At 37.7% G+C, this 20,552-nt stretch overlaps 1 protein-coding gene across 1 annotated transcript in view; it reads right to left on the bottom strand.

Annotated features, from left to right (window-relative positions):
- Positions 1–16,230: 16,230 nt before the first annotated feature.
- LOC140800300 (EH domain-containing protein 1-like) overlaps positions 16,231–20,552 on the bottom strand; it is a 42,624-nt gene continuing 38,302 nt past the window's right edge. The window contains exon 16 of the mRNA XM_073155013.1: positions 16,231–16,537. Coding sequence (XP_073011114.1) covers positions 16,352–16,537 — 186 coding nt within the window. The 3' untranslated portion in view covers positions 16,231–16,351. The remainder of the gene's footprint in view (positions 16,538–20,552) is intronic.

Genomic DNA, 20,552 nt, shown 5'->3' with positions numbered 1-20,552 from the left:
CTTCAACATCCGAAACGGACTAAAGTAGTGATAAGCTAACTTTTCTTTATGCATCGGATGCAAGGGCACCTGCCGATATGGTTGCACCCTCACAAACACCCAATTGCCGATGTTGAATTCCTGCTCCCTATGGCTACGATCATAAACTTGCTTCATGCGGCTTTGAGCAACTTTAAGATGAGCACGCAACCTCCTCAATGTGGCGTCTCTATCCATCAAAGCTAAGTCCACCTCCGTACGATATACAGATGCCCACTAGATCATAAGCGCGTAACGTCGGAGCCGTGCGTCCATACACCACCTCAAATAGAGTCATGCCAATGCTACTATGGTAGGCGGTGTTGTAGGACCACTCCGTCCATGGTAAGAACTCCAACCATCATCTTGACATCTCTCCCACAAAGCACCTCAAGTACTACTCAATGCCTCGATTGACCACCTCGGTTTGGCCGTCTGTCTGTGGATAGTAGGCCGAACTGAAGTTCAATTGAGTCCCTTGCAATTTGAAAAACTTAGTCCAAAATTCACTCATAAATACACGATCATGATCCGAGATAATCGTGCATGGCATACCATATAACCGAGCAACATCTCTAACAAAAGTTTCAGCCACCGACTTGGCTAAAAACAAATGTGACAATGCTAAAAAGTGCGCATACTTGCTCAATCTGTCAACCACCACAAAGATAACTGAATAACCACGTACCAGCGGAAGACCCTCCATGAAATCCATAGAAATGTCTTCCCAAACATGGTCCGGTATAGGTAAAGGCTATAGTAATCCAGTCGGTTCCAATGTGGTTGCCTTAGCCCTTTGACAGACTTCGCAAGCACGGACAAAACTCCTCACATGCCGTCTCAATCTTAGCCACGTGCAACTTTGAGATATCCTCCTATAAGTCCTCAAGACACCTGCATGACCAATCTCTAGAGTTTGGTGAAAGTGCTTCAACAATTTCTAACGCAATCCATCATTTGCGGATCCGCGGTCTAGCAGCAAACCGCCTCAATTCTCTAATTTTGGATGGCACTCCGGATCATCCAACACCTAATGCAACAACCTCAAAATATCTGGGTCAGATGTACATGCATACCTCAGCTCATCAAGGAAGGGAAAGGTAGGAGAAGAATAAGTTGCAAGCTCGGTAGTATTGGTTTAGCGCGATAGTGCATCCACCGCTTTATTTTCCGTTCCCTTTTGTATTATATTTTATATTCATACCCCAGCAATTTTGTGACCCATATCTGCTATGCCGAAGTGTGTATACGATGTCCCATAAAGTATGGAAGACTCTTTTGATCGGTTCGTATAATGAATCGTCTACCGATCAAATAAGGCCTCTACTTTGTCATCGCATGGAGAATTGCCAACATCTCTCTGTCATACATCGATAATTGCTAAGATTTTTATGATAAAGCCTTGCTAAGATAGGCTATGGGACATCCTCCTTGCATTAATACAGCTCCTATGCCAACACCCGACGCATCACATTTCATAATGGACTCTATGGTGCAGTTCGGTAGCACTAGAACGGGCGATGTCGTCATTGCTATTTTTAGTTTTTTAAAGGCTGAATTGGCTTCATCCATCGATCTAAAAGAGTCCTTCAACAAAGAAGTAAGAGGAGCAACGATCTTGCCATATCCGGTGATGAATCGCGGATAATATTCACTCAGCCCCAAAAATCCTCTCAATCCGGTGGTAGTAGTAGGAATAGGCCAATCGGTCATGCATGCAACCTTTTGAGGATCTGCCGCTACGCCTTCCGCTGAAATGATATGGCCTAAATACTCGACTTGTGGTACTCTCCATAGGCACTTGAACTTTTTAATCTTCAATTGGTTTTGCTTCAACAAATTCAGCACGTCATCCAAATGCCTCCAATGCTCCAATTCAGTCCTGCTATACACTAAAATGTTGTCAAAAAATATCAAGACATACCTTCACAAGAGAAGCCAAAATATATCATTCATGAGGCCTTGAAAGGTAGCTGGAGCATTGTGAACCAAAAGGCATCACCTGGAACTTGTAATGCCCGTCCAGAGTTCAAAACGCAGTTTTGTGTTTACCCGCCGGGTGAACTCTAATTTGATGATACCCGGCCCTCAAGTCAAGCTTGCTGAATATAGTCGCCCCTACAAGCTTGTCCAGTAGCTCCTCTATAACCGAAATAGGATACCGGTCCTTAATGGTAATAGCATTTAGTGCCCGATAGTTGACACAAAAATGACATATCCTGTCCTTTTTTCGCACCAATAGCACGGGGAATGAGTATTAGCTATGACTTGGTTGAATGAGACCTTGCTCCAACAGCTCGGCTACCATCTTTGAGATAACTTCTTTTTGCACATGTGGATACCGATATGGCCTCGCGTTCGCCGGTGCAGCCCCGAGTACAATCTCTATGCGATGATCCGCTGCTCTCCTCGGTGGCAACTCCTGTGGCTCCTCAAACAGTCCAGAAAAGTTATTAAATAAATTAGACAATTTAATGATAGTATTTGAACTCGTTTGAGGCTCATCTCCTACTGGTCCTAACTAGAGAAGATAAGCCAAATCATACGCAGAAGACTGTCCCACCATAGGCTGCATCGCAGGAATAGGTGAAGACCAAACGCCATCAAGCCGCACATCTTTGTTTCCTTGTTTAAATTTCATCCACATGCTCCAGAAATCAAATATGACGGGTCCCAAACTTTGTAACCACTGAGTACCAAGGACAATGTCCGCTCCTCACAATGCCAACGGATACAAGTCCACAATGATGTCGTGTCCTTGCACCCGTATACCGACCCGACAACACTAGCTCTCTGCCTTAATCTTTGTGCCGTCTCCAATAGCAATGTCAAATCCCGTGGTCGATTCAGCATCCAAACCCAATCTCCTCACTAACCTCTTATCTAGAAAGTTATATGTACTCCCCGAATCAATGAGGATGTGCACACAATGCTTTTTAACGAGTCCGTCGACTTTTAACGTCCTTGACGTGGAAGTACCCGAATATGCATGCATCGATATTTTAGCTTAGATATCTTCCTCTGCACCCTCCACAACGGCCTCCTCATGGACCTCCTCTAGACACTCTCCTTCATCAACAACCTCATCATCCTCCTTGAGACCATCGATGAGCATCACACTCCCGATCGGTTTAGAACACCGATGACCGGGGGTAAAACGCTCATCACATTGAAAGCAAAGGCCCTTCGCTCTTCTGTCCTCCACTTGGCAGTTGTGAAAGTTCGAATGGGGGGTCTTGTGCCTCCTCTAATATCGGAAGAAGGTCGCAAAGGTGGTCATGGTCGTGGCCTAGTACTTGTAGTCGCTGTCTTTGAACTTGCAGAATTTCTAGCTGGTGTTTTAGGTGCAAACCGCCCATCTCGGTTGCCCCAATTGGTTTTTGCTACCATCTTTAGAGCCTTATGCTTTTGCTCCATCCTCAAGGCCTTCTCAAAAGTCTCTTCAGGAGTAGTAGGACAAAGAGTATGAACATCTGCCTGAATCTCATCCCGTAGCCCTGAAATAAATGTGCTCATTAATGTTGATTCGGGCCAAGGTGACTCACAACGACTACTCTCTTTCAAACTCAGCTTGGTACTCCAATACGGTCATCCTCTGAACCATCTTGCTTAATGTGGCATAAAAATCTTCATATGCCGTTGTCCCAAATCTGCGTGTAATCCTCCTATAAAAATTAGCCCATTCGGTAAATCCTCCACCACGAATTACCAATCTATACCAATGCAATGCCATTCCTGGGAGGTGAAAGCTTGCCATCTAGGCCTTTGCATCTTCCACTGTACCTTGACAATCAAAATATTGTTCAACTTGAAACACCTAATCCGTCGGTTCTCCCCCGAATAGCATTATTGGGTTCGCAAAAGATTCTTAGTTCAGATCTAAACCTTTGTGCAAGTTGATCCCCTTCTCTAAATCTTTGAGCATGTCCATCACTATCTCCAAAGGGATTAACCTTATCATCAAAGTGCCAATCCTCCTCATCAACGAAGCGCACTAGTGCCGCACGCCTCTCGGGTTCCACTACCATCGGTCTTAGGTTTTGCAACGGTGGTGGGGAATGATGTGTAGGCATAGGTAAGAGGGGATCATTGATACTCGCATGACGCACCTGGACCTGTGGGGTATCAGTTTGATGAAGTCCAACCGCTGGTCCTTCTTGAAACTCTGATTGCCATCAAGGAGATGACGAATCAAATCGGTTCATGACATATTCCTTGAAATTATTGTGATCCTTTTGAATTGAGTCAACTCTATGCATCAATATATGGAACATGCCCCTAAGTTCATCCATATTCGCACTCATGGATGTTGGTTAACTCGGTCCTACCGTGGTTGCTCCAAAGGAATAGGCCTCATGGTTAGGGTCATCATGGATTGAGTCTTCCCTTGTCGATGTTCTCTCCATAGGTCTCCTTGTTGATGTCATCTTCTGATACCAATTGTTAAGCTCGGATACCAGATGATAAGCTCTAATACCAATTGATAGGTTCTTGTACCAAAAGATCGGCTACGGAATAATTTCTTAAGATCTAAATTTATTGTAGGAAGCAGTCCGCACAACCATGGAAAAATATTTATCAAATATTCTCTGTTATTCAGAACATTACAAAACTAATTGGGTTAGATCTGTAACTTCCTGATCTACAACTTTCATATTTATGCCCTTTGCAGATTCGAAACGCGACTAAGACGAAAATATAAAATAACGTGGTTGATTGTGGTGGTGATGAGTAGATAGATAATAGAGAGGTAAGAAATCAATATTCCAATACATAATGAATTTGGCTGCCATCCATATATATATAGAAGCTAGCCAAAAAGTCCTAAAATAATAAGTAACACTAATTGTAGAAGATTCCTGCTGATCGCATTCGAACGCGCCTGATCGCGTTCGAATGCACAAAAGACATTCTCTATATGTGTGAACGCGATGCAGGCGTTTGAACACGGGCGTTCGAACTCGCCCAACCGCGTTCGAACGCACAATATGCATTCTCTGTATTTACAAACCTGATTCAAGCGTTCGCAAAGGCGTTCGAACGCAACCCCACCTGCGTTCGAACGCGACTTACAAGAATTTTATTTTAATGAAAATAAATAACTATTGAAGTAAGAAAATTTCCTAACTAAACGTATCAACCCCACCCTCACCCTCACCCTCACCCTCACCCTCACCCTCATCCTCATCCACCCGATCACCACTCATAGCCTCACCCCATGCGCCGCCACCTCCTCCTCCTCCGTTGGCCTCCTCCTCGTCCACTCCGTCGGCTTCCTCCTCCTTCATTCACCATCTCCTCGTCATTCCCTCCTCCTCCATCCGTCTCCGACTCCTTCGGCAAGCCGCCGTCCATGTTGCCATCGCCCACACCGCCATCGCCTCATCCTCTAATGAAGCCCGAGCTTTGCTCGGGCTCGACTCGGGCTCGGTTAGGCTCAGCTCGAGCTCGGCTCGAGTTGAGCTAAGCCAAGCCTGAGCAAAATTATGAGACTCAAAAGTAATTTCGAGCCGAGCCTGGCTCGACTCGTTTACACCCCTACTTGTGAGGAATTTAATACAATAGTTTTAACATGTCTAGTTTTAAAACTCAAGTTAAATAGGGAATAACTAAGACTCCATATAAAACTTAATATCACAGCATTAAGCACTCTTCGTTGTATGACTTTCCATAAAAATAACATCAGAACTAGGAAAAATGAACTTTTTTTTGGATAATCTAATAGTTAGTATTTATTTGAGGAAGAAAATTCTCATGTTAGTATGGCATTATACTGGTTGGGCTTGATACTTTTTTTCCATGTTGTGCCGGTAGTGAGGCTTCTTAAAATATCTCCCATTTCTTTTCTGTGTATCAAGCTTCTTAAACTTGTTTGGAATTAACAAAATTATCAGCCCATGGATTTTCACCAAAAAAAAAAAGATAAAAAGAATCTCATGCATTATCCAAATTATTAGTTATAATCCTCCATTACAACCCTATCTAATATTATATGAATCATATACAACACTTCATTACTTACGATCACCATAATGTGACTAATTTCATATGAACTCAATTACTAGACGCCTATAAAAAACAAATCGTCACAAAAGCACCAAAAAAGAAGAAGAAGAAGAAGAAGAATTGAAGCAAAGTTGTCAGAAGTGTGTTATCTCACCATGGCGGCATTTGGATTCTTCTTCGGTCTAAATAGGTCTTAATCGAACCGATACCGCAACATTCTCAAACATGATTCGATCCCAAGAGTATTGAAAAAGACCATCTTCTTCTTATAGGCGACGATCTCTCCTCCTACTTGGACTGGCGTTTCACAGCCTTCAGGCTCCCAGTAGCCAAAAGATAACAGCAAATACTTTTTACACTCTCTTGCTCCTAAAGATCAAACGATACAAGCAAAAAAAGACCCAAAAAATACGAAGAAAAGATTGACAGACACGAAAGGTTTTCTGGGTCCAAGCGATAGACGTTCAAGATCTCGACGAGATTGGCCAGGAAGGAATGGCCAAAAGCTCGCTTGATCAGATAATGCTCGACTAGTTCTTGGTTGGTGGGCTAGAAGCGAAATCCTGGAGGAAGACGAACAGGCTTAACAGCATCTGGAGGAGGAGGAGGAGTCATTGATGATGACATAATGGATTTAGGTTTGTTTAGCGATATTGATTGATTCTAAGCTCCAAGGAGGGGAGATATGTATGAATGTATATTATAAAGGCAATGGTTGGATGAGTAATCAATCACTCCTATATTGTCTCCCACTAGGGCTATATTTGGAAATTGCCATACCTCATGTATGGAGATATACTAAGACCGAATCAAATTAATAATTTTCTATGCGAATAGTGCTTCTACTTTCGTGAGCGATTTTAATTTAGGAGACATTACGAATAATACTCTAAATGTTAAATATATTATAGAGATAATTCCACTTAGACTTTTGAATATTATTTAGTTTAGAGGTTTGTATTGTTTTTTTTTTTTCTTTGTTTAAGGGAGATATATATGGATATTTTTCTTAATTTAGGATAGATGTGAGTAATTAAAAAAGTTCAGTATATGAAAAGTAATAATAGTTCCTATATTCTACTCTAAAGCCCCTCTCACTTTGTTAAGAAATATCTGAGTCAAACTCTAAGTCAAATAAAAACTGTAATATTTTCCGAATTTACTGAAAGAAAAATTTAAAATTAAACTTAAGATTAAAGATCTTGCCGGATACGGTTTAAATGTGATTTTAGGTTAAAATTAAATTTAAGAATAAAGATCTTGCCGGATACAGTTTGAATGTGATTTTAGTTTCTAAAGAGTTGATTTAATATTCCATTCTATCGGAAATCGGTTATCCCATTTGTTTTGTTTTAGAAGCTTGATTTGGTCTATGATTAAGTAAGCATAGCCAAGTTAAAGGTCTATCAAACAGTAGGATGTGAGTTAGTATTCTTTCCAGTTTCATACGGGATTCAAAAGACTAAAGTTTACATGAGCCAGGCTGAACTTGGCGCAACTCCTGACTATTATCCAGCATGGGTTGGCTCATGTTTGGTTCATACAGATGAGTTTTTGATCAAAATACTGCTACAATAAAATATATTTCTCAAATTATAACATGGTTTAAAGTATTTTAGAAAATAGTACAATAAAAAAATTGCTCTCCCAGACAGCGACTCTCGTTCAATTACAAACCACAACATTCTTCAGTAAGGAAAGCTGTTAATAAGTCGCTCTTCAGTGAAGCAATTATATATATGCATCATACGATTCATTAAATGCTCTCAGAAAAAGCGATTTGATATTGAATCATGCTTCCAAAAAACATTTTACCAGCATATGAAATTTGCCATAAAACCAAAATAATATTTAGCAAATTTTTTTAAAAAAACAATAATACATCATAACTCCCAAAGTATCTATAAGAATAGGTCAAAATTAAAAATGACAATTAGATTCCTTGACTATCCTCTTGGTATATAAAAATGAATATGCAGTGGCTTCTTTCTCTTGTAAACAATAATTCCTCGTGTAGATGGCTCTTACATTAGTTTGGATGTAGGACATCTATCTTAGAAGCCTCTACCTCTCGAGAGGGTTTCCACTGAGAGAGAGAGCGCATGAGAGCTTACACTAAGAGAGAGGGAAGGAAATATCATAGTGATCGCCGCTAGAAAGGAATACCGTAGTGATTGTAGGGAAAGCCATGTAAATGTGCCAAAATTGTGATCATCGGGACAGCCGTGGAAATGCCAACTAGTCGTCGATAACTGGCCAGCAAACCACGGAAAATATGAGAAAGAGGGCAGACTTCGATTTAACCGGTGTGAGAGGAAGATGATGAGTTTTTTTTTTTGTTAAAATGATCAAGTGTCGTGGGCTTAGCTCGGCTGAGGGTTTATATATAAGTGGAAACGCTTTACGGGAAAGCGATTATTAAGTCCCTTTCTTGTTAAGTGATTCATTAATCGCTTTTTGGTAGAGTGATCCATAATCGCTTTCCGGTAGAGCGATTCATTAATCGCTTTCTGCTATAGCAATGCATAATTGCTTTTTGGTAAAGCAATTCATGAATCGCTTTTCCCTATTATACTACTTTCAAAAATACTTAAAATAGTGTTATAATTAGGAAATATATTTTAGTGTAGCAATACTTTGGTTAAAAACTATCCAATAGATAGATAAAGAAAGAGTATAGAATGACTTTTCGTAGTTGCATGATAGCTAGTTTATGCAAATGATATAAGACTCTATTTGACTAGGATATTTTTTTATCCTAGATATCCACAAAATAGAGATGGATTTAAACTTTAGGAGATGTTCTTATAAGAGATGACTTTTATGGGCTGTTTTACATGAACCAATTAGAGAGTATTCATGAGTTTTTGACCAAAAATACACTATTTGAAATTTATTTTACCAAAATGGACTACCACTGAAACTTATTATCAAAAGGGGTCAATCAATTGTAGCCGGATAAGGTAAGGGGTTACATTTTAATTTTTTGAGAAAAATGCTGATAAGGTAAGCATTTTCTCTGAAAAGTGAAACGCTAATCATCTTAACATTTCTCTTTATGCACTTTAGTTAACAATTGTAGTTAAGTTTAAGTAAAATGTCAAAAGTAAAACGCTAAAATTATTTTAGCGTTTTACTTATAAGTTCAGCGTTTTACTTATCTATGTAAAATGCTGAAAAGTTCAGCATTTTAGTTTGTAATAAGGTGAAGAGTTCAGCGTTTTGGCACATGGAGTGTTCCGAAAAACCTTCATATTACATGCTAGTTCAATTGCCAACAATTCTTCAACCTGACTCATTTGTTATTTTCATGTACAAACATATATAGCGCTAATGTACAATAATTTGGTACTATTTAATTTTGAGCATAAGCATCTCTTGTAGTAGGTGCACAGAAAAAAAATAAAATAAATAAATCTGTTTTTACGTTTCATATCACCAATAAGAAATTCTGACCAGTTTCCTTATACTATTTTTCACAACTAAAGCAGAACTTCATCGCAATATTCTAGCAATTAATATAACTAAGAGCTAACACTGAGAAAAGGGAAGGCTGATGGTCCAGAACTACAACTAAGGTGCAAACAATGAATTCCCACAATCATGATAGTATTGAAACAGCTTAACTAAAAAAGTTCAAGGGAACTAACAAGAGTACCTTATGTTTAAGAATATTAATTATCACACTGCAGGAGACATATTCTCTAGCATATCTCCTTCAGTCTTTCTTTATGCACTGCCACATCTATAAAATCTGACCGAAATTTACTACATAACTAGTGCCTAAGATTGCATTTCCGAAATCTCTTTTGTTGCAACTTCTTTATTTTTATCTCATTCTAGAAGGTAAAACTTGCATACTTTCTTTCTCTCCCTCACGAAAATAATAGGAAGGATAAAGTAAAGGTGACGATTCATTGAACCCTATGTAATACAAGTTGGAGAAAAGATGGCATTGGGTAAGTTCAAAAGCAAGAAACACATACTCTGCTCATTTGAACCTGTGGTAATTAATCAAAACGATATCCTTCAAACTATATGGGCAAACGAGAAAAGCATAATGACAGGAGGAAAAAAAATCAAAAAGGAAGTTGCAGCTTCAAGTAGGAAGTAAACCATAAGATACTCTAACATAAATGCAGCAGATAGGAGCTCTAAGCACTAGTGTAACAAAAAAAAAAAAAAAAAATCTGAGAAACATAATGTTTCTGGAAACTAAGATTAATCCAACATGTGAATCTGACATTCAATTACTAAAATGAAACACTGAAATAGAAACTGAAACTTGAAATACAAAATAAAATAATCACAAGTGATACTAAATGAAATAACATATAAATACAAAACCATATCTAAACTAAAACACTAAATTCAGATACTAAATGAAATTTGTTTATACATCAAAATATTCCAGGTTTATAAATAAGTATTTATCCTTTCAGTACATAAAATCGAATATGTTATGGTTCTTTTTTTTTCCTACCTGGGCAATCTTAGGTCATAAGAAGTAGAAGGCTTCTGCGTGAGTTGCGAAATAAGCATGTCTACATCTGCTCGTTGCTCATCTGTAGTAGTCGCCTCCCCTATAGCTAACTCCATAGTAGATATAGCATGCTCCACAACCTCAGTAGCATGCTCCGTAGTAGATGTAGCATGCTCCTCTGTAGTCTCTCTCCCCCTCCCTCCCCCTCCCTCTCCCTCTATCCCTTGCTCTGCCTCTATCTCTACCTCTACCTAATGGTACTAATTGATGCACTGTGGGAGCTGGTATTGGCTGATGCATTAGAGGAGCTGGTACTGGCTGATGCATTAGGGGAGCTAGTACTGGCTGATGCACTACGGGAGCTAGTACTAGCTAATGCTCTGTAGGAAGAGCATGTATACGTCACGACTCGTCAACCATATCTAATGCGCTAAGCACATGTCAACAATCCCGCGTGTTGATGTTCGACCACCATTGCTACTCTATGCAGTAAGTGCATTTGAACATCGACGGTGAATATCCAATAAAGTATGAACCTACACTAAATATATAATAGTTAAAACCTTTGATAATATAAAAAGATATGAACATAAAATATTTTAATTTGTACTAAGCATACCATAGCCTCAATAGTCGTGTTAGAGGGTGAAAACCGTATTTGTGGTCTATCTGATAATGAAGAAATGAACCGTCATGTGATGTATCTATACCATATCATGTAGAGATCACGATAGCTAATGGCTGCAACCACCTGTAATAAATCTACTAGCCTGACTTTATATTGCTCCCACATCCCAATGTATTTTGTGTGGTGTGCTTGCCAATCATAAGTGTTCTTACCACACTTATTGATAGAGTGGAGCTTGTCTTCTGTAGTACATAGAGAGGATTTATTGACTCCAGCCAAATTGGCACATCACTCTATCTGAAAAATGCCACTCAAGAAATACCAAAGTAGATGAGTGATACCCTCGTCCTCCATATATTAGTATCTTCTCTACATATCGTAGGTAGTCCAACCAATATTTCTTCTGTGCATACCTCTCATATAATCTACAAAAAAGTAAAACAAGTTTAATGTTTAATGTTACAAGTATTTTTACACATTTACAAATATTATCTATCATTGTCTTGCTAGCCTAGTTGATCTCAATAAAAATGCAACATGTGTGGTGCTGAATTTTGCTCATAAATTTGCTTGCACTGCTACTTGGCACCAAACTTGCAATTATTTTAATAAGATGAGATATATAACTACATCTTGTACTGCTAATGATATATGAACATATAAATATTTGTAAGAAAACAAATGGCCCAACTATCTCCCCCGCATCATGCCGACTAGTTTGACATAGCTTCCAGTAAAGTACTACTAATGTGGCACTCCCCTAACTAAGCATGCTAGTGTAGGCGAAGTCTCGTAGTAGACATACATCAAATGTACTACATCTCCAAACTTATTTGCAAATGTCAACCTCCCTATGATCACCAAAATGTAAGCCCTAGTGTACCATCGAATCATTTGATCATCATCATCTATAGGAAGGGCACCGAATGTCTCTCTCAACCACTGTATGGGTAACGACAAACCATGCCTTACTGTTTGAGGTGATACTTGTGGTACTCATCATGGTAGGTCCATGGATGCATAGACCTAACAATATCACAACATCTTGTAATATAACAATGATATCCCCAAACTTCATATGCAAAATTGTGAACTTAGATTGGAGACCATTTATTCATTATATATATATGGTGTAGACATATGTGAGTACATGGGAGCCTAAATTTCATCCTCCTTGTGACAAAGATTATTGGTCACCTTATGAAGATCCAAAATTATTACTTATACGACATCTGTAGGCAAAAAGGGCACAATCAACATAGTTATAAGGGTAAAGTACTCGGCTTTCCTAAATCATTTGTAAGGTGTTACATTATGTACATTTTTAGTTTAGAAAATAGTTATGATTAATTACCTTTTACATAACTTATTTCAATAGTATTTTAGTAAACTTATTATTCACTTATATTATCTAGACTTATGATGGCTGCACACGAGGACCCAGGCCAAGTTGATAATTTGTGTTGAGGTTAAAGAGATACTATAGGTCCGAGGTGATATGGAAGGGCGAGGTTTGTATTTATGATTATGCCTAACTTTTATTTTAGGGCTCAATTTTCTTATTTATATTTCATTCTAAAAAACCAGGGCATCTGGCATATAGGCATCACTTCACTCGTACTAGTAGACAGTGGAAATTTGATATCTTAGTGTAGATAGAGTTCTATTATATATATCGACTCGCTGGGATACACATCGATTGGGTATTAATCACTATATTAGTCGAGCATTTGCAGATAGAAATGCATACATTCCATGCCGCAAATACATGGGTGTATAGATATTTATATTGTTGCATTTTGTCACACGTGCAAGTCTGACTATTTAGATCAACAATTTGAGATAGTTCACCTCTCAAGTTGCACAAATTAGACCGTGTAGTGTTAATCCTAAAAATATCACTACAATGATTGAATTCATGAAGTGTATGCATTCTAGCATCCTCATCAGAACTTGCCATAATAGCGGTGATAGAAGGAGTAAAGTCTTGATGGTTGGTCATTGCTGCATCTCCTAATTTTTGTCTAGTATATGAGAAACTTACTGCACAATATTAAGACATTTCTACTAATGTCATTATTGACAAAAAGTGTGCATCTTTGATTACTTTGATAATTATCTCTGAAAAGTTTGTAGTACTAACACCATACCAATGACCACCGCCGTGACCTAAAGATCACTTCTCTAGCGGAATATCATCAAGCCATTTTTTTTCGTCTGGATTACACTAAGCTATTCTATCCATGTGAAAGTTAAACTTTCATATTTGAACATAGTTCTTTAAGCTTCTATCCCATAATTTCTTATTAATGTTGCTAACCATATGTTGGAGACAAAAAAGGTGATAGACTAACGGCTCAATCCATCCATTTCTTTCATCATTGATTGCTACTATAATTCTAGCATGACGATCTGAAATCAAACATATATTTTTCCTCTAAAGTGCAATCTAGAGCGCAAGCAAGCAAGGAACAAACCCTATCAGTATTCTCACTCTCGACAATAGTATATACAAGAGGAAACACACCATCATTCGCATTAGTGGCGACAATAATAAGCAAAGTCCATTTATACTATCTATAGAAGTGTTTAAATAACTTTAGTCCATTTACACTGAATTATAATACCAAAATCTCTCAATGGAAGAACCACGACCAAAACATATGTTTAAATAACTTTGTATTTGGTTCATCTGAATAGACTTTTTTCCACAACACAACTATACCCGGATTCTTACGTTATAGTTCACGTATGAATGATGACAATTGGTTATAAAAATCGGCACAACCACTAAATACAACTTCTATGGCTTTTTGTTTTGCATTCCAGGCCTTTCTATATGAAATTTGATAGATTTGATGGCAATATTTTTCAAAAATGTGAGTTTGCAACTAAGCAACACTAATGGTTGTGTTGTTATTGACAAACATTTTAGTCTCATATGCGACAAACTTTATATCCAACTAACAGTGATCTTTATTCAAAGAAAGATTGAGCAATTATGTGGACCTTTATTTTTAGTAATTTCTCACATTCTATGGCTCTTACGTAACACTGCTCGTAAGCTCCATTGGCATATATCCTCTTATTCACATTTAACATATAAAATGTTAGATTTAGAAGTCTTAACTTTGAATGAATGATGTGTACTAATTGTATTTCTCTTTCGACATATTTATACTCTTTACTCATAAATAGCATTCCAACACGCAAATCACTACCAATATACCTCGAAGGAGTAGGTAGGCCGACAAGTGGATTAATAACATCAACACTCTACATTGTAGAATTGCAACATTGGGTCAAAACTACTGATTGGATCGATTGCAATTCCATCAGACTCGTCATCAATTGAATCACCTACTAATAATGCATCAATATCCTCTTCATTAGGCATTTCAAACTGTTCGCTATCCCATAATATATTATATAATAAATCAATCAATAATGCGTGCAATAGCTATATCAACAGATTGATTATCTAAACCTATTTGTGATAGTTGACAACAACCTTCCTTACTTATATCAACAACTTCACTACAAATCCATGTGGTTCACTAGGGCCTTCATGGCTTGGTTGAGAAGACCCTCCATTAATTGGTTGACTTGGGTCCTTCATTAGATATTCATGTAACATCAACTGGTGTATCAATATGGTTGTACAGTGGAGCTTTAATTGGTATATCAGTATAGTTGTTTTCTTTGTTGATAATTGATGTTCTTGGGTCTGATTGGAACCCTACTAAAAATGCTTAACTTATTAGTATTTATTAATTAAAAACACTTAAATGATGAGCGTCTCATCTTATTTAAGACGCTATTAAATTCAACATTTATTTAGTATTAGACCACTATATAACATCGACGCACGAGAAAGGAAGGTGTCGCGTTGGTTGGATCCCTGATTAATACACCTAACTATTGAGTATCTTATGTAAATGAAAATGCTTAACTGATGAGCGTCTTATGCTAATAAAAATTCTTAACTAATGAGCATCTTAATGGCAACCAATACTGCTAAACCACCTGTCAACTAGAAATCAAGCCAAGGTAATGATTGGTAAATGCTGAACTAGTCAGTGTTTCTTTTTGCAATAAAAACGCTGAAGACTTCAGGGATTTATCAGGAGTAAACGCTAAATTAATAAGCATTTTTATTAGAGTTAATCTAACTCTTTTTGGTAATATATTTGGGCAATAGTCTATTTTGATAAATTAAATTTCAAACTGTGCTATTTTGATCAACTCAGTATTTGTTGCTACTTAATCTATTATAATTTATAAGATAAAGAGTTTCATAAAGGGTGTTGGTTGTTAAAAAGTTAAAAAAAAGGTCATTTTTAGAAACTTAACTATTTCTGATATTTGATCATAAAAGTAAATCAAAAATATAAATTCCTTACCTATCAAAAGCAGTTACACTTCTTCATTTGGACTTCCTTTTAGAAAGGGTCACTTTGTTGAAGTCTAACACACAGTCAACTACGTGCACTGGGGATTAAATCAGAACACAAAAGTTGAAAAAATGAACAAAAATCCTGGCTCATGTTCGGCTTCTTAAAAAGAATTCGAGCTCGTTTGCCTTGAAAACACCTCATCTCATTTAAATCCATTTGGTTATAAAATAAGCATAAATTTATTCTAATATAATAAGATGATTACTAATTTAATAATACACATTTCTCCCTCCCATTACTTTTGACTACCAAATTAAACCAATATAATAAAAAAAGTTATTATTCTACTCTTATAAAGACATCAGTACATCACTTCAATTAACTATTTATTTCAGTTCTCCTTCTCTCCTCACAAATTTTTTTTACTAAAATATCTCTTAATCCTACTTTCCTATCCTTCATGCGCATACATCTGCCACCAGTGACACATAAGTCTTTGTAGCTCATACCTCCCCCGGCAAAAGTAGATGGATTAAGCAAATACCAGGGGAGGAAGAAATACTGACCATTAAGAAGACTATTAGGTCACTGGTGACCAAACATCTAAAACTTGTATTCCTACGCCCTAGGATTTCAGTATAATATCTAATGTCATTCTACTTGCAGCCTACTACTTATCCAAAACTAATAGACAAGAATAAAAGAAAATGCACATCGCTCTTTCATGCAAACAATGGATACAACAAAAGTAATCTGTTTACAACTCAATCGTCCTTGTACTAGTGATTACAGTTGTATATATTAGATAAGTGCTTTTAATCATTCATATGGGTTTCTGAAGCTCTTGAGGAGTTCCGGTATGTCATAACCCAGCATATCATCAACAGCCTGTATCATCTTGGGCTTAAGTTTCTCAAACTTGTCGATGCTGTAACCACCCAACACCTCTCTGAAGTGGTCCACGTTGGGGAAATCTCCTATTGGTAGATGATATTCTCTTTGAACCTGTTTCAACAGCTATCAGTAAATATGGTTCAAATTATCTTATCCAAAATAAGAGTTACATGCTGGTTGATCTATGGTTTTCCAGAAACTTATTCAAAAACTTGTTATTAACACAATTAACAATAGTTGACAAATTAAAACTTGTGGGTAGCTGAAGGACCATCAGAAACTTAATTCACCAACTACAGATTTGCAGTTAGAAAGCAAAAGATGTTTGTGGACTTTTTATGCTGACCAGTAAAATATTTGATTTGAACGGGAGACGGCTTGGTGTGACGGTAAGGCCTGCCTCTAGCATCAATTAGGTCACTTATGGGTTCAAGTCATAGAAACAAATTAAGTAATAAAGATAAGGATGTGTATATATCTTCCCTCACACCTGCATAGAAAAGGGTACTCTGAGATGGCCTTTTTCAACAGACAGCTGAAAAAACTATATGTACCAGACAGGCCCACACAGAAACATGTACAGAGCAATTAAATAAATGGTATTATTTTGTTGTGGAAATAGAAATTTATGCGTAGGTGTCCCTTCTTGTTCCAAAACCATTCCTAATTCTCTATCGGTAATAGGGTTAGTCCATCAGCAGCATGCTGGTTCTCTTTGCCCCACCTCCCAATCTCTCACAACAGCTTCTCAAATCTAGCTCTTATAGTGTTTAAAAAAAATTTCTAAAGCAGAACTATTCACCCACTCAGGTTTCTATATCACAATCTGATGCGGGACACCAACAACAGCCTCTTCCAGAGCATAAGCACCAAGCTTTGGTGGTGATTATTATGTGGCTTCTCAACCACTCCCACCCACTCATTAATGGAACGTATGATAACATAATGCGGACATCACTGATAGGACTCGATAGCGTGTGTACCAGCACAGGAGGCGCCAACAGTTGATGATCCCCCTATAAAAATTTGGTTATAATCAATTTTGTATTTTTATTTATTTATAGTGTCTTTTGTTAATTTCCTATTTAGGATGTCTTTTGCTTAATTCAATTGTAAGTTTGTATATAGATCTGTTGTATTTTGTTTTGAGGTTAATGAAAATTATTTGGCTTTGTTCTTTTGAGAACCTTGGTGTGATACCATTTTTAGGATGGAGGTGTAAAACCCCATTCCTTTCTTCCCTTTGTTTGCTCCTCCATCTCTCTCTACCACGTTTTGCATCATTTTAGTATCAGAGCGAAGGATTCCAGTTTATGGATGTCCCTCGAATTCCACATCGTCTCACATTTATTTTTAGCACGACCTATCGCTCTACGAACACCGGAACGCCAAAAAATCCGACACACGACGTGCGAGGAGATTACCGTCAATGAGGAACAAAAGAAATCCGTTGTCATAGCGAAATCACCACATAAGATTTCAAAAGTTAATTGCTCTTGCATCATTCACTGATCTACTACTTAGATCCATCTTTATTTTTGTCATATATTGAAAAAAAAGAGAAGGAATTCTAAAATTTATTGAAATTTCAAAATTTAAAATTTTGAAATTTAAAAATTTACCTTTCTAGTAGAATCCCAACAAATTCCCTCTTTCCCTAAACTTCCTATCAAATTTCTTTTTTCTTCTCAACATCCCAACAAATCCTCTCTTTCCTAAACTTCTACCAAATTACCTTTTTTCTCCTCCCTCCAATATTCCAGTATTCCTAAACTTCTAACCAAAAACCAACCTCAGCCCAAACCCCCTCAACTTAACCAAACCTTTACCCAATAGACCCAACCCCAAAATACATTTACCAAATAACTCAAACCTAATCCAAACTCACTCAAACCCATTAGCCACCCAACCCAAATTCACTCAAACCCATCAAACAAATACTTCAAATCCAGCCCAACTCCAATAAACCCATTAGTTTGCAACCCAAAACCCATTAATCAAATCCCTTAACCCGTTAGCCATCTTCATCCTTAACCTTCCCTCACCTCACACCAAGCCCTAACCCAACTCCCCACCGATGCCGCCTCGACGTCGTCACTTTCCCGGCGATGCCGCCCCGACGTTGTCGACGATGTCGCTGCCTCAATGCTTTCCATCGACGATGCCGCTACCAAAGCTTCAGACTTCTTCGAGCTTCTCGACGACGACACCCTCCTTCTCTACCGCCATCACTCTCTACGCCGACACCCACCGTTGACGACACCAACCCCGTGCCTTGATCTCCCCTCCCTCACCTTCTCAACGATCGATCGCCGCCGCCAACACTTGTAACTCCAACGACCCCAACACCACTGGAACCACCGCCAATGCTCCCTACTGACGTTGCCTGCGACCATCATCGCGGATCCTTCTAGCCTCTCCACTACCCTAGATATTGCAACCGTCATTGCTGTTGTGCCACTCGTTGGTGCTGACAAAAATTGCGCAAGTAATAGAGTATAGAGAGAGGGGAAAAAAGGGTGAGGAATTAAATTTTATTTTCAGGAAAACAGGTACACGCTCTTTTTATAGTAATAGATATTTTCAGGTCATTCTTCTCTAGTATTGTCTATAAACTCTTATTGGTTCCTACTGTCTACATATAGTAAGAGATAACATAAATGCCTTACATGCTTTAGTCCTAGTATTAAGAGATGAATTGTGCCGAATAAAATATTAGCATTACATTAATTTTTGAAAAGAGGTTTAAAGGGTTTGACAATGACTAAATGCAACTTTTGTTTAAAAAACCATTAAATCTTGGCATTAATCTTCGAATCTCCATATTAGAAATTTTAATTTAATTAATTATTCAATTTAAGATATTTTTTTATCTGCATAGCATATCACATCAATTAGATTAAGACACTTGCATTTAGATCAAATTTAGTAGACATTTGCATTTTCTTAGGATAGAAAACTATTTATTTCTGTTTAAGTTGGCAAGCATAAATAAAATAAAATAAAAACAAAAAAATTAACTCATTCATTGCATGTTAGTGTATAACAACACGTAGAGGTAAGTTTTGTCTCCTCAATGAATCTAGTCCTCAATGAATTTATTGAGTCCAGCAGTAGCAGTATGGATCCCGAGCTTATTACGAAACTCGACGACATTATGAGTCAACTAGGTACCTTAACTCAACAGGTCAGAGATACTCAGGACACTCTGCTTAGGTATCAACGAGTGACTAATGAACGATTATATAGAATAGAAAGACCCCGTGACCCCGTGAGCATACCGCTTTAAGAATTTTCTATAATGACAATGTTAAGAGAAATGTGACAACTAATGCTAATAATGCAATGATATGGTAAGAGATGGCAGCAAATCTCAAATACTAAGCAACCAAACAAACTAAGTCCGATTTTACAAATTTTTTAGATGGGAAAAATATCAAAAAAATTTAGTTAATTGTAATGCAACAGCACATGCCACATAATCAAAACGACATTCCAAGTGTTACATAATCAAAACGACATTCCAAGTGTTAAAAGATTTTCCCTCTAATCAAGCTAGTTACACTATTAATATCAAGTTTAGTATTTCAACAAAAATGTAAAACAAAGGACTTATATTTGGTGGTAGCGGCACTCAATTATGCTTTCTAGGTTCAAAAGAAATATTTCCACATTAAAATTAAGATAATAGCTGATAAAGATGATTAAGTTAGGTCGAGGCAGCGCAAGTGGGGAAGTGGAGGAGGTGGTGGAACTGGATTAGCGGTTATCGAAGTCCTTCCGCAAGATCGAGCTCCAGGGGAGCTTGCTCGAGGTGCAGTTGTGTGAACATCACTATTCAACATGTTAACTCTCGTAAGCGCTAGAGAGCTGCACCCATAGCTCTCTAGCTTAATAAGGGTTTTGAATAGCCTTACGGAGCTATTTTTATCATTTTTTCTTATTAGACTATTTTTGACACTTACTTATTAGGGCATTATGGTAAGTTTGGTCTTTTCCTTTGCTTTGCCTGTTGATGGATTCCAACGTCAGTGGATTCTGACACCTCGGCTAGTGGATTCTCTGAATTGGTTACTTTTGTTATATTTTTTCTCAAATCTATGATCAAAGATTGTCTTGCATCAGC

This window comes from Typha latifolia, chromosome 13 (genome assembly GCF_019914945.1).
Source record: "Typha latifolia isolate L0001 chromosome 13, TyphaL0001v2, whole genome shotgun sequence".
NCBI classification, from domain to species: Eukaryota; Viridiplantae; Streptophyta; class Magnoliopsida; order Poales; family Typhaceae; genus Typha; species Typha latifolia.
Note: the sequence above shows the minus strand (reverse complement) of the source record. Positions and strands in the feature narration are given on the sequence as shown.